Source organism: Barbatula barbatula (assembly GCF_947034865.1).
Source record: "Barbatula barbatula genome assembly, chromosome: 15".
In the NCBI taxonomy this organism is placed as follows: Eukaryota; Metazoa; Chordata; class Actinopteri; order Cypriniformes; family Nemacheilidae; genus Barbatula; species Barbatula barbatula.
Window position 1 is genome coordinate 2,595,985 of NC_136778.1, and position 16,405 is coordinate 2,612,389.

The 16,405-nt window shown below is 39.3% G+C and overlaps 1 protein-coding gene across 2 annotated transcripts in view; it reads right to left on the reverse strand.

Annotated features, from left to right (window-relative positions):
- Positions 1-16,405, reverse strand: part of klhl29 (kelch like family member 29) — a 173,223-nt gene that overhangs the window by 29,315 nt on the left and 127,503 nt on the right. For both annotated transcript variants that reach the window (XM_079475405.1, XM_079475406.1), the window contains 2 exons: positions 14,119-14,378; positions 2,186-2,384 (listed from right to left, as the gene is read on the reverse strand). In XM_079475405.1, coding sequence (XP_079331531.1) covers positions 2,186-2,384; positions 14,119-14,378 — 459 coding nt within the window. The remainder of the gene's footprint in view (positions 1-2,185; positions 2,385-14,118; positions 14,379-16,405) is intronic.

Genomic DNA, 16,405 nt, shown 5'->3' on the forward strand with positions numbered 1-16,405 from the left:
CTCACTCTCATGCCTTCCCAGATGTATATGATTTTCCTTTTTCAGTTTAATACGAATGAATCATTTTGCATTCAAATGTTATACAGTGCTCGACATAAAATAATCCATCACTCAAATAAAGATGTTTTCTTTATGTCATGTATCAAAAATCTATATGGCAGCACATTGATATAACATCAAATCTCAAAGAATCTCTCAAGTCATAGGCCCTATTCGGACGAGACTAGTTTTACCGGCGTAGAAATTCATGTTTCTCAGATGTACTCTTTGATTTTAATCTCGTGCAAATCTGCAAAGTCTGTTTTTTTTCTCTCACACAATTTTAGTAAAAAAGTGTGTATTTCGTCATTTCAGTCATTCCTATCGTATAGATATTCTGCGAAATACAAAAAATAAAACTGTCAAGACTGGCAACTGTAATAGTTACAGTTTACTGATATCAGTCCTGAACACAGCCTTATTTTTTCACTCAATTATGTAATGCTAATGGTAATTCATGAAAATAAGAAATTCTTATTTAAAATAATCACGTTTTCTTCATTTCTGTGGGTTTATTATAAGAAGGCTGCTGTTGTTGGGCCATGTGACTATAATGCACATATCCAGAGCATGTGATCTTCTGAAACGCCCAAGCGAATGAAACAGACACTCCCACCAGTGTAATAATCTAAGAGATCTAGTCCCGTCCGAATCGGTACATACAGTTTTTGTGTGGGAACAGTTGTAACTCTGTCCGAATAGGGCTGAAGTTGCATTTATCGTCACAAGACAAAAATGATAGGATTCAATATTAACAACTTCCAAGTTGCAGTGTTTCCACATTTGGGTGAACAGTTCCTTTTAATGATGCTTATCAATTGGAAAGCGAGATTGAAAAGGTTACTCTCAACCCAACGTTGGAAAGGTACAAACCCAGTCGTCGGGTTAAATTAACTTAATATTTGACCCAACAATGACACGTTTGTGCATCGTCAACCCATGCATTTGTCCCTCTTTTGACCCAACACGGGGTCGAAAATAACCTAGAATATTTCAGAGTGTACCTTTTTAAAGTTGCACCCCCAAACTGATCAATCTGATCTGGTAATAGTAAGGTGTGCGAGTGCGATATGGCTCCTGAGAGAAGGATCTTCATTCGGTGTGGGATGGCTTCGGTTCTAATACCGCAGCGAGCAGGGATCAATAAAACTCAGGGGAGAGTGAAAGAGAGCCACAGTATATCAAGATTAAATAAATGTACAGCTCACTCACGGCTTCATGTCTTGCAGAGGGAATCATGGGGGCTGCAACTGTGAGAGTGATTCACGCCGCTGCATGCGGACGGTCTTATTGAACCATAAATTAGTTTGGATGCATTTTTACAGCGGCCTGAGATTGACTTTAGATACAATCAGAGTAACAGAAGTGACAGTCAGATCTACTGTGAGCGGAAAAAACACAGACTTTGAATTTCTGGAGATGCAAGTAGGACTGATTTTGGTCTCGCTTTGGGTAATTTTCTTGAAATGATTGAGCTTCGTCTTGTGCAACGCAAAGTCTTTTGGCTCCCCAGCAAAAAGTTGTTATGAACAGGCATTTACAACTTCCGTCATGTCATGAAACAGCAAATTCGACATCAAAACCGTATGGCATGCCTTGATTTGATCCATTTGGATTTTATTGGATTGCGAAAAGTAGCCTTTTTATATCAAGACTTAAATGCAATCTATTGTGGCAACACACTGCCAGGGTGCGAAATAAGAATTATGCCATCTGTAAAAAAAGCAAACAGGGTCTATATCATTTGAACTTTAAAGTTTGGGGTTGGCGTTTCATTTTAGATGTCAACACAATAAAACTCTTGCCGAACATCTCTTGACATCCAAATCCTCAACGAAAAAAGCGATTGATTTCTCCCACAGAAGGTGAGAAAACAGATATAAAGGAAAGCACAGTGTTCAACCACGTCATCAAACATTAAAATCTCTCCAAATATTGGTTTGTTTGAGCATCCTGACCACCCCAACAAGACAACCGATAGCACAGGTTTGGGCAAAATACAAATTCAAACCAAACTGTTAATCCACATGTGAGTGAAGGTTCACCGGCGTGATCAAACACACCGACTGGCTGTGTGGGAAAAAAGCAGCAAGCGTGTGATTGGTGAAAGACAGATCAGTCATACGGCTGTAATTGCGAGTCACACCTGCAGAGAGTCTCGGCCGCGTCCTGGGCGTCTGCATCTCCTGCCGCGCGTGAGGCAGCATGTGGTAGCGCTTGGCCTCGTTCACCAGGTCTCTGCAAGCCTCGGACGATTTAATCAGCTCCTCATTGTCCACCACGTTCAGCAGGTAACTGGGGTGGATGAATGGAAGTCTAACAATAGCCAGCAACTCGGATATGTGCTGCGAGTGAGAGAGAGAGAGTGAGAGAGAGAGAGAGAGAGAGAGAGAGAGAGAGAGAGAGAGAGAATTGGAAAAATATTAAGTTTGTGCCCATCAATCCCCATAGCGTCCCTCACAACACTTACTCTCTCGTGTGTGCGTACTTATTTTTTATGTGTGCTGGAGTCACATGACGACAAAAAGACATTTAAATCAGTAAAAGTTTGTATTTCTGTTTTGGTTTCCGGTACGAATATAAAAAGAACGTCTCGTTACTTTCGTAACCTCGGTTCCCTGAGAAGCGGGAACGAGACATTGCGGAGTATTCCATAAACGTCATTAATGTTCTTACTCCAATGACCCTGTTTTAAGCATAAAAGCACTTTTGTTTCTTTTTAAAAAACAACATTTAATAGACGTCTATTATTATTTTGCTTTCTAAATATTTGACGTGAAAGACAAGATAAAATAAAATTATAGTTAATATATAATTAAAAATTATAGTGAACATTCGTTTTTTTGCAGCGCTCAAAAATAGCTTGCGAATCATTATTATAGGCTTACCGATGTGAATCAAGGTAAGATAGGAATACAGTTCTGAACACTTTTTATTTACATTCTTAACTAAAAAAAATGGCAAATTACAACTTCAAACTATTTCTTTTGCTCAGAAAATAAATGCAAACTATTTTATTTCCATGAATGAACTGTAAGAACATTTTTATTTTCTTGCTTTGTTCACCACCCGTTTATTTAACTAGCAATGCATTCTGGGATAGCATTTTCTTCAAAGGACACATGCATTGCTGGCTTCGTCTTGAACAAATTATCAAGTGCATGACACATTACGTAAACCAGATATTACGTGTGTAGATGCATTTCTCCGTCTACTGGTTGCAGATTTTGACACAGGCACAGAGCGAGCGGATGGGTTAGGGGTTGCTATGGTGAAGCTAGGTATGGCCAGATTGCTTGTTTGTTCAGAGTCATCCTCAGTGGAGCTTTTGCTCACATCAGCGTTAAATGCTGTAAACATGAGTTGACAGGGACAGCGGCCAGCTCGACCTCTCACCTCAGCGCTCACAACACATTACGTAAACATCCGTATAAAAACAGACACGGACCCGTTTGCGCACCTGGGCTTCTGTTGGCTCTCAGAGCGAGTCGGGAGAGAGACGGATGAGATTGTACCTGATGCGACCTTGAGAAGACGCTTCTGCTTTCCAGTGTCTGTTATAATCGATGTGAAAAGGTATTCACGGCCTTTAAAATTGTATAGCTTAACGATTAATGGATCAATATTATTTGGGGAAAAATGAAAAAAACATTTGAAATTGGATCGTGAAAAGAGAAATTATGGAATCAGATTTTACAATATATTTCAGTATTTCTTCTCTGTTGGCATAATTTACAGAAGAAAGAGAACAAAACACATGGTCATGTACAGTATGCTTTTGAAAAATGTTTCTTGTGAATCCTATGCAAACTCCCATGTAAAATACATGTTTAAATCATAACCTTGCATACATTCATTCAAGGCCATAAAAAAACTACATTTTTGAAAGGGTCTTTTTTCGCTTTGCAATAACACGCACAAACATGCCTAATTCTGATTTCACGTTCACTTGGGAAAGTTGAATTTTGGTTTGACAATCTATCATCCAGCTCCCCCAAAGAAAAACACTTTGTATAGCAAACATGTTCTCCAAACAATAGAAGGCGAGAGGCCAGACGCAAGCAATGGCCCGAGAGAGATTTGGGAAATGCCTGCCAGCTCGCAGCGCATCTTTACACATGCTTGGCTAAAGCTTCCTGAATGTTCTTATTGATCTAAACCCTATGGTTTACCTCCAACGTTCCTTCGTGGGACGTTAAACATCTCTTTAAAAAGTCATGTGCACCTTTGACATTAATGAATCCATATAATTGGCTGTTTGTTTTAGCATATGCCCCGCCCACCACGGCATCCGTGTTTCTTACTCCTGACTGTGAGATCAGAGATTACGGGGGCAACGTTGGATCCATCGCAGTGGGATCTGATCTAAAATAATGTCAGAGCAGACGGCCGCAATCCCCCCACGCCGCCCCCTCCTCACGCCATGCGGCTGCCAGCGAACGGCTTTAGCCAACCTGGCCAAACCGCTTTGGACTGGTCAGAGAAAATAATCACGAGCTCCCGGCTCGACCCGGCCGCCGAGAGCAGACGAGGAGGGATTTCAGCTGTAGCTCATAAATCTAAACTGCGAAATGTGTTGCCGGTGCTCGTGGGCCCCTGTCTTGTGCCGGCCGATTAAACGATAGTGATAAAATATGCAGTCCTCCAGAAGGTGAGAAAGAAGCAGAGCTGCTCGGAGGAAACAGATTTCATCCTGAGGAATAAAAAATGCAAGGGAGTGAAGAAATCACAGATTTAGATTAAACTAGGATGAAAAATGATATTGTGTTGCACGGTAATGCACATGTGAGTCTTCAAAGGGGACATACACCATGAACACTACTGTCTGCTGTCGAGGTTTAAGCGTGCAATCATTAATAAAATTATGTATATAGTGAATATACAAACGCATGCATAATCAGGCCTTTTATTATAGAATAAATGTTTTATTTCAAATTCATTTATATATCATTATTAATAATACTACGTATTCAAATGTTGTATTTAATATACTGCAAATTCAATATCAATGTTATTGATGTTACTTTATTATATATTATTATACTTATATTACTATACTTTATATGATGTATTCATGATAATCTAATGTATTACTAATAGGTTTATTAGTTCAATTATTGTTATAGTTTTGTATAAGGATAAAGTATTCTATTTATCTAATTAATCAAAATGGTAAAGTAAGGAAATGTAAAAATAAAGAAACTAAATATAATATGAATAATATATAAAATATTGTTTTACTTATTAATAAAAGTAATTACAGTACGTTTTGGGCCAAATGTGGGCATGTGTATCATATATGTTTTTTCCATGTTATACTATATATTATATTATTTACTAATAATAATTCAATATATTACAAATATCTTTAGTAATTCAATAACAGTTAAATTATAAGACGTTATATCATATTATTAATGAAAATGGTAATATGTCAATCAAATAAATGAATAAAAAAGCTTATATTATCCATACAATATAAATGTTATTTTAATAATTTAAGAAAAATGTCATTACAGTACGGTCTGGGCAAAATGAGGGTATGATTAAACACAATTTTCCTACATTATACTATATATTATATTATTCACTAATAAGAATTCCATACATAACTTATATTTAATTAAATTCATTATTATTGTATAGTTAAATTATAATGTTTTATATAATATACAGTAATTAATGAAAAGAATAAATATGTAAACAAAAAAAACCCAAATCAAATAAAAGAAATGAATAAAAAAGCTTATATTATACATAAAAGATCAATATTATTTTGATAATTTCAACACAGTTAAAGTTCTGCACACAATGACGGTTTGTTAAAAATATTTGTTCTTATGGAAATGAACCGTGGTTTTACTGAACGAAATTGTCCCTAAAGTTTAACTAAGGTAATTGTAGTCAAATTAAAGTAATACAAATAATACATAATGCACTAAATACAAGGTTACTAAATATTGACTTTTTTTAATGTTGGATTTTGTGCCACAATGCAAAATCCAACATTTAGTTCTTTTACAGTCTGTTTTAAGCACACATTGCAAGCACAATGTATATTTAGCTTCAGTAGATCGGACTAAAGCTAAAAGCCCTCGGGGACATTGAGCTTTGTTTTAGCATGATTTCACTTTGAGCAGATTAGCGCAGCTGTTTTACCTTCTCTGACCTCTAACCAGGCACACAACACTAAAAGCTCATCCATCGCAAACATTTATGGGAATTATTGGTCCATAAAATACAAAGCAGCATCACGCTAAAGGCATGCAAACAGACGGTCCTGTGTCTCTGTCTCAATGAAATTCAAATACCCAGCACCTCTCGCTTAAATACCTTTCAATGCTAGCCTCAATCTGTCAATGAGCTTAAAGACGCCGATCTCCTACACACATTAAATCAATGCTTAAAAAACGACACACATCCTTCGCTTGAGCTGGTCTCCTCTGTTCCGCCTGACAGACTTCATTAGAAGGGCGTGTCAGGGTCGTAGTCCAAAATCAGCACTAATTCGCGCACCTCAGTTTCCCCGTCTTCTCTCAGATGTCCCGTTGAGCTATCTGTCTCCGTGTCCAGGCATGCGGTTAACACATTTTCTTTATTTCACCCGGGACCTCAAGAGACAGAAGGTCCTTCTTTCTCTGTAATGTAATTGTCAGGTGTTGATCACCACAGAGAGTACGGGACACACAGGGACTGATGGGAGTCTAGCTGCTGGACAACAGATGAGGAGAGCAGAGAACCCAAAATGCACTTCTGGTCACAAAAAGCTGATGGTTAGGGATCTGAACAAATCCACAAAAGCATCTATGACAACTGCAATTGTGCGGCTTGTTGGCGGAACTCAAATATTTGGGGAAATGTCTCAGTGGTTTTGGGTTCATACAATGGAAGTCAATGGGGGTCAAAAAAAATCATCTTTTGCGTTTTGACGGAAAGTCATACAGGTGTGGAATAACAACTTGGGATAACAACCCAACATTTTACAACATGGGTTTTGGTAGCTAAAAGCCTTTCAGGATCATTACCAAATTAGCCGAAACATTTCATAAACTTTATAGCTGTACAAGCAAACCAATTCTGAGTTTTGCAAGCACAGCTTCTGTGTGGGCCAGGTTATTACTTTTCAAAGTGATCAGACTTCACTAAGCAGAGGATAAAATGAGAAATAAATACAAATACACAAGGACCCGAGGCAAGGACCAGAATGTTCCCGTAGATCAACAGGCAAATCATTGTGCCAGCAATGCAAAGGTCATGGGTTTTAACCCCAGGGAACACAACTAAATAAATATATTATATCGTAAATGTATTTCAAGTCGCTTCAGATAAAAGCCTCTGCTTAATGCAGTATAGGAAATTTAGCGACTTCTAGTGGTGAGGTTGCAAACTGCCAACAACAGCTCGAAACTGCACCTTTCGAAGCACTACGGAGGCTCTCAAAGCACTAAGATGTCGACACTTCCTTGCCGAAGGAGACATATTTATGAAACACGCTCTGTAGAGCAGTTTGTCCGTTTAGGGCTACTGTAGAAACAACATGGGGACCCGCGGTGTATGTAGATAGAAACAGCTTATTCTAAGGTGATTAAAACTAAATGCTTCATTATGTAAGGCTCTGAAGACATACTTATGTATATTAAATTGCATTTCTGTTTCCAAAAAATGACACATCGTACTTAATTCTCGAGGCATGGGCTCTCTTTACCTGCAACCCCGTACCACGAGGCAACCACATTGCATTGCCCTAGCAACCACTCATAGTATTTTATCCATCTTAATGCAACCACTCTGAAAACATTAGTATGTCTACAACATGTATATTATAGACTACATTATTAAAAGATAATTTCATTTTTTTTTTAAATTACCATCACTAGGCTTCTGACCACTACGTCACACCAACCCATCAAAGCGGTCACTTAAAGAAAGTTTATGCTAAAATCATTTATAATGCAAAAGGTATTGGCTTACCGTATATAACCAGCGCTGCGTTTCACCTTTCTGTTTCACAAACAACTGGTCAACGTAAACCTGAATGTGCAACACATGAAGACGAAAAACCAAAACGATCCATGTACAACAGGTATGTGTTTTGCAACCATACAGTGGAAGTCAATGGAGTCAGTGTTGAACGTTACCAACGTTCTTTAAGATATGTTTTTGTGTGTTCTGCAGAATAAATAAAGTTATGCAGGCTTGAAATGACATGAGGGTGAGAATAAATGTTTGATTTTTCATCTTTTGGTGAACCATGTAAGTGACTTATCAGAAATATTCTACATTTGAAGGAAATGCTTAATAATAATTTTCAAGGATAAAGTTGTATGTGATGACCGCTGCTAGCTACCAGAAAGCATTCAATAAACATGGCCGCCACATGAAAGCTACCTGAATAAACTCACACATGCTGTATACTAGGTAGAGAAGTCAATTTTTCCTGCAATATATTTACAGCCCACAGTACAGACAATTCTCTTCAGTAATAAATAAACCATATGCCTATTCTTAATCTATCTGTTCGTGCAAGCCAGAATGAATCAGGTTTTCACATGTTTTTGTTTCACTGAGCCCATGACAATGCATTCTGGGATTGCCGTCTCTGTGAAGGGCATACTGTATAAGATTCTGCCTTAGAATGAAGCCTAAACAAGGTTTGAGGAGGAAACATAATTAAGATGCCCAGCCAGCGGAACAGCCTTCACGTCAGGAAAGCTTCCACGATGCCTTAAAACGCTGCCTCTGTAGGCATCTCGCTGGATTCTCTAACAGAGCTTATGTGTGCCAGAGACCTCATGTTGAATTTATGCAAAAGATACCAGTGTGGAGAAACTTTATTTAGTCTCCAACATCAGCCAAGCAGAAAGAGATGAGCCACTGAAATATTCTCTCTCTCGCACACACAAAACAAAAGAGTTCAGCTGGGGGGTATTCCCTCCTTAGAGACAGACAGACAGAGAGAGAGAGAGACAGCAAGATAACACATGTGCAAAAAAAGAGAAGAGAAGCGTAGAGGAAAGAAAGAGGGGAAAGTCTGTGTGCGTTGAAGCGAGATTCAGCTGGCCTTATGCCTGGCTTTCAGTGTCTGAAGCGACCGAACACAACGCACACACAGAAATCAAAGGACAGCATCTGTTACAGGTACATATGATATCATTTGCTATCACGTGGTGTTATCTATAGGCATATATTCTACTATAAAAAATAACAGCATACATGTTAATATACAGCAGCGGGCAAATATATATATATATTATACTGTACTGTATTGTGTTTAGGTAAAACGATAATTTATGTTTTATTCTGTGAACTGAAAAAAAAATGGTTTAAATTTGCATTTACTTGCATAAAATGCAAACAACAGGAAATAAAACAAGTTCATGTTCAGTCAATACATGCAATACAACCGTCTATAACTACAATTATTTAGGAAAAGTTCCTAAATATTTTTTATGTATGTGATAACCAGGCTATCTATCTGTCTGTCTGTCTGTCTGTCTATCATCGTCTGTCTGTCTGTCTGTCTGTCTGTCTGTCTGTCTGTCTGTCTGTCTGTCTGTCTGTCTGTCTGTCTATCTATCTATCTATCTATCTATCTGTCTATCTGTCTACCTGTCTACCTGTCTACCTGTCTACCTGTCTACCTGTCTATCTGTCTCTCTGTCTCTCTGTCTCTCTGTCCGTCCGTCGACCTATAGATATGCATCGACCTGTCATAGTATGCAGGAATATTTATACATAAATGTGAGCCTGACAGCAATGAGCATGACTTAAATACTTTGATCCACATTTGTGAATTACTTTGAATGAAACTATGTAGCCTAAGAACAATTCTGTATCAGAACTCTTTTTTAATTGTAGATTTGTTCAAACAAGCATAATCACTTATAATTTAGACTAAATGGACATTTTAACCGGTTAATTTACCTTGTGTGTATTAAAAAATGAAGACTGAATGTTGGGGGGGGGGGGTGCTGAGGTTAAAGCCTCAAGTAACATCTGCAAATTCAAGAAGTTCTGATCTCATTAAAACAGTGAAATGGGAAGATTCTCCTCCATGCCCTCAAGTCAAACATGACCCCAGCAGTTAATGAGTGCTGTCTGCCAGGACTGAACATCCACCACGCTGCAGACATTGTTATTTTCTGACTGCTGAATTAGATATCCCGTCCGAGGGTGAATGCAGATTGCCCCCTTGTGCAAAAACCATCATTAAGCGCGCTTTACAGCTGCATATTAGTTCTCTACTCAAAGGAGAAGCAATTAATCAACCTCCTTTGCCAGACGGCCTCACCGGTCGCAATAAACCGCCGTATGAATCCGTTGAGGGCGTTTCTACTAGTTGAAAGCAAGTGGCCCGGATTCGGAAGCGTCGTGGAGGCAGAAATGACTTGCCGTTCGCACGCACTCGGCGGGACGGGTCCTGATCTTTAGCAGAACCGGCGTCGTGCTGTTAGCAATCTTGGGAAGTTTATTTTGCGTTTGAGTGACAGCGTGACTGCTGCTCAGTCCCAGCAGGTGCACAGGTGGCACAGATTAGAGCTCAAGGGTTAGAAAAGCCTCCGCCACGTTCTGACTTCGGGTTATGCACGTGCACATAAAGGCTGTGAGGCTTTGAGGTTCACTTTGCGTTTTGAGGAAAGCAGATGTATGTTGGCTTCTGTTTGTTGAGATTTACAGGAGTCTGGTCTTCCGAGCAAAGTGAAACTTGAGAGGCTTTAGTGTGAATTTTATCATGGATGAAGAGTATTGTTTGGTAAGTAACTGCATCGGTCGTGACTAAGCTCTTAAAAACAGGGTTTACTTCTATTCTCTTTTGTATTGTCTCTGATACAACTCTCACAGCACTGTATATCATTATACAGAGTATATTATCAAGAAATAATCTTGAGTTTTGAAGGTAAACTGGACAAAAACCTGTAATGTGGAGAAGATTTTATACTGGAAAGTAAAACAATGGCTGGGTGAGGCAAAAGAAGAGGAAAAAGTTGAGATTTAATGTAAACAAAAAGAAATAAAAATAATCGAAAAGATTGAGAACGGGAGAGAGACAGAGAGAAAAAAGCAAAGAGAGAGAAATAAAAATGTAAAAGTAAAAAGTGAAAGAAAGACTAGAAGAAAGCAAAAGAACAAAAGAGAGAGAAAGCATGAGAGAGAACTATGAGAGAAGAAATAAAGAGAAAAGTAAAAAGTGAAAGAAAGAAAGTAAAATAATGAATGAGCGAAAGAAAGTAAGTAATTAAGTAAGACAGAAAGAAAACCACAGAATTTGTTAGAAAACTATCCTTTTAAGAAAATGTAAAATATATAACTGATGTATTATTATACTGTGGCTAAACGTTACGACTGCACAACTTTTATACCTCTGCACTACTCGTTCTCAATCGAATTTCATCCCAGAGTCCCTCATTACGTATTCCAGTCATGTGACACTATTAATCACCATTCAGTTCATCTAGACTTATGACTATTAGACCAAGGACAAAGCAAGGATCATTTACTAACATTAGGACAGGGCCGATCGTTCACATCTCATGCGAGCACTCGGCGTCAGTCCCAGGTGTGTAGTAAGAGCCTCTATTTAAAGCTCCAGTCGCTCCCCAGCGGCCCACACGAGCCCCTGTGTTACAAGCACATAAAAAGCATGTTGACTCACTGTAATAAACTAATGCAAACTGTGCATCCGCGTGAAGGATCGCACAATAAAGAACCATACATCACTGCTCACGGAGGTCTGTCTGCAGCCCTGGCCCACACGCACAATGCCGCGCTCTCTAAATGAACACTAATTTAGCGTGAAGCATAACAATAGTTATTTTTTCATTATCTATAATTTCGGCCGCAGTCCCCACGTCTCCTTCATCTTTCATTCCCGTAGACTTTCATGGAGAGACAAACACACGAACAAAGGATCACTAAGAGCAACTGCAAATATTTGCCTGTCCTTTTTAGGCAACGACTGTGACAACTGGACCAGATATATCCTTAGGAAATGTCACTGGTTTCAATCAAAATGCCTACAGCGGAGTCTGCCAGCAAGTGAAAGGCACAAAGAGAGAGTAAGACAGACAGAGGAACAGACAGACAGACAGACACACACACAAAAAACAGATGTAGAGCAGACAGACAGTCAGAGAGATGAACAGCCAGAGAGACAGTATGAGAGACAGACAGAGAGAGACAGTATGGGAGACAGACAGAAAGACAGTATGAAGGACAGACAGAATGACACTATGAGAGAGAAAGACAGAAAGACAGTATGTGAGACAGACAGACAGACAGTTTAAGAGACAGTATGAGAGACAGACAGAACGACAAAATGAGAGACAGATGGGCAGAGGCATTATGAGAGACAGAGAGAAAGACAGTATGAAAGACGGACAGAAAGACAGTATGAGAGACCGTATACGAGAGAGACAGTATAAGAGACAGACAGGCAGAGACAGACAGAGAGAGACAGTATGAGAGACAGACAGGCAGAGACAGACAGAGAGAGAGTGAGTATGAGAGACAGACAGACAGTATGAGAGACAGTTTAAGAGACAGTATAAGAGACAGACAGAATGAGACAGTATGAGAGACAGACAGGCAGAGACAGACAGACAGAATGACAGTATGAGAGAGAAAGACAGAAAGACAGTATGAGAGAGATAGACCGTAAAAGAGACAGACAGGCAGAGACAGACAGAAAGTGATGGTATGAAAGAGAGTATGAAAGACAGGAAGAGACAGTATGAGAGAGACAGACAGAGAGACCGTTTGAGAGAAAGTATTACAGACAGACAGAATGAGAAAGTATAAGAGACAGACAGACAGCAAGTGATGGTATGAAAGAGAGTCTGAAAGACAGGAAGAGACAGTATGAGAGAGAGAGACAGAGAGAGAGACAGTATGAGTGATTGTAAAGGGATGTTCCAGTGATGTTTATACAGTCAGTGGTGGTGTGTTTTATAGTGGAGAAACTTCTGGAGTGCGTGAGGGGCTTCATAAACAGCAGGCTGATTTGGCAGCGCTGTCACACACGCTTCAGCCATTTCAGACAGTCAGCGCACACCATCAGTACTCCAAAGGGTCTAATGTCATGCCACACAGCCCCTGAATATCTGATCTCAGCCCCGGCTCCTCTGCACCGCTCTATATTTATGTTTGCTTCAAGTTGCCCCGATGTATTCTTCAGGGAAACAGAGACAGAAGTGCAAGGCCAGCAAAATGATGTTGACCCCTTGTTCTTCTGGCTCCGGGAAGCCAAGCATTTTACAATATGGAGCCAGATTTCAGGAAACCCTCTCAAATTGTCTAGAGTCCACCCAAGACAGGTCTTTTGATCCAGAAAGATACAGAGGCACTTCAGGGGCCTGATCTTCTGGTGTGTCTCAACAAAAATAAATTCAGCTTTCACACAGATCTACAAAACAGAGTGCAGCCACAATGTTTAATAAGAAAGGACTGGTAAGTTCTGAGAATCCAAGGTCAATAAAGACGCTCCTTATGTATTATTTAAAAAACATGCATTTAGGATGCCCGTGTTTTTCAACTAAACCTACAAGACCCGTCAGAAAATTACGCAATAATGTCCAAGAATTACGCAGCTAGTACTGGATATGAATAACAAATTTGTTGTACAACCGTTTTCATCAGAAGAAACGAGTGTTGCATATCTTCAATCAGATTTCACAGTTGAATCCTTCATCCACATTTTTTTATATCATAAAACACACGATAAAGGCCAATTCACAGCAAGAAAATGTAAAACTGCAGCAAGTTCGCTTCGAATAAACAATATATTATCGTCCATTAGTGTGGACGCGAATACAGTTATCATTTTTTGTTATTTTTAGCTTAAATAGGCCTTAAAGCTTTAAAATAACATAAAGTTGATGCAATATTACAAAATTTAACTTTTGGGTGAAATGTTTCGTTAAGCTAGAAAGCTAAGAGTTGATGTCATTGTTGACATGTCGCAAACTGCCGAAACATTTCTAAAAAGAAAACCCAGTGTATGTTTCAATGTTTCTGTATCAGCCAAGGAGGATTCAGACTAGACCTAAAAAACATGAAATACATTTGATGAAAGAGTCTCACCTGTACTCTACTGGCCGGGTCTTTCTTGATCCACTTGATAAGAGTCTCATAAACCAGCTCCTCGGCCTTCGTGTTCAGGCTGTCATTGGACAAGTAGTTGATGAGGTCATCTTTGGAGATGCTGAGGACCTCGTCTTGTCCCGCCACGTCGGGAAAGTTCTGCAGGGCGAAGGCCTTGGCCATGTTGTGCAGCTCGGTGCAGCACATAGCCTCGGCCATAGCCAAAACCCCTAAGCAGTTTGATGCAGTCAGCTGTTTCTCTGAGAAAAAAGGAGAAAGAGTCTCGCTCACATCCATAAAAGATCACAGCAGAGAGGGGATGAAGGCCTTAGTGAAGTTATCTGCGCTGTATATCTCGGAGGCTCTGGAGAGTGCCCCCCGCTTAACGCGCCAGGGGGACGACAACAGAACAAATCAATTGAGCTCAGAGCGACGGTTCGGGACGCTGTCATATGGATTAGCATTGCAAGGTGAAGCTCGCGTTGAGCCCCTCCGAGTCCTCGGCTGGTGCAAAGGTCCAAATTTACAAGGCAAGAGTTTTCTTTATCGACAGATACTCGAATATGAATCTGACAGCGATTAAAAGAGTGCAAAAAGCCTAAATATGTATGATTGGCAGTCTTATAGTTTTGGTTTTTAAATTCAATTACGGAAAGTATATTAGACAGCTGACACCAAAATGAATGCTTGCACAGACCAAAATTTACATTATATGAATTTGTTCCTGTAATCCAAAAGCATTTTATAGTTTCTTTACTATTACTATTTTTTATCAAGTACAGTCAAATTGGCTTAACAAGTCATTCCAACTCAATATTTTATACTTTATATTTTGGCTTACAAAATAAGCAATGTAAAAGTAAGCAATGTAAAAAAAACGTTTAAACATCAAAAATAATAAGTTGAATGACTTCAATTTAGTCAATTAAAGTCAACAAACACATCATCGAATGAAACCAGCTTCAACCAAATCAAAATAAACACACAGTATAAAACACGTACCGTATGAAACTCTGTTAGCTGACAGACTGAGAACAATTTGTGAGTCTAACTTAAGCCAAATTAGTCTCCAATATAAAAACAGAACCGTACAAATGGTTGTAAAATGGTTTGGTGTGCGTCTGGTGGAAGCAGATGGGGTTTTATGATGTCTAGAGGTTGGGAGGCTGGCCTGCTGTGTGCCAGCCAAACTGGTCTCTCATCGTCTCCACTCTCAGAAGAAAAAAATATTTTTAGGTGAAGTTTGTGCCAGGGGTCATAAACAGCACGGCGCAGACTACCGCAGAGCGAGGCTTATGGTCAGTTTATAGACACGCTCTGAAGTTTCTGAATCTGCCGTGATGCGTGTGGCATTACAAAACACCAACGGCCAATGGTAACACTTTTGGAATTCAACCCCGTCTTTAAATCAAATTGCATCCAGTGCATCTTAATTTCTAACAGCTTTTTGACCTTTCTCACAGATAGGCTGCCAGTGCTTGGACCGCTCTGGTTCTGGGCTGGAAAAACAAGAACAGCTCGCAGCTATTGTATAAAGTCTGGATAACACTGTATTTGGATGCTATTGGATGTACAGTTTACCCAAAAATGAAAATCCTCACGTAAATCCAAACCTGTTTGACTTTCTTACTTCTGCAGAACATAAAAGAAGATATTTTCAAGAACATCAAACAAAATTGGACTCCATTGACTTCCGTTATACGGACACAACACCTGAGACATTTCTCAAAATATCTCCATCTGTGTTTCACAGAAGAAAGAGTCATACACAGGTTATGATGGTGAGTAACTAACGACATAATTTTGGGGTAACTATCCTTTTAAATCTGGCATGAAAATGTTCGCCCTACCATGGAAAAATGAGTGTTAGGGACTATACTGCCGTCAAATTGATCTACACCTGAATTTCTAGAAAACGTCCCCATTAAGATTTATTTTCAAACCTCTTGTTATCACATGCCCTTTTGTTTCCCCTCTGGACTTAATCAATTGTTGTGTACTTCACTAACTTTGACAAGCAACCTGACGGTTTTCTCAAAGGCACAAACCCATCGTCAACTTGACTTTCATTAGCTGGGGTCCTACCAACTCTTCTAGTACAATTATCACAGCACTTCTGCAGACCTGAAAGCAACAAATCGATAAGTAATGGTGGTCTTTCCTCACTGTCTGTTGGTCTGATAAACAGACCTTTCGACCGTATTTGTGATGCATTTATCAAAGTCAAAACAAACCTTAACTTTTTGATAAGTTAACCACATCCACTTCCCAACTATTGATAGTATAT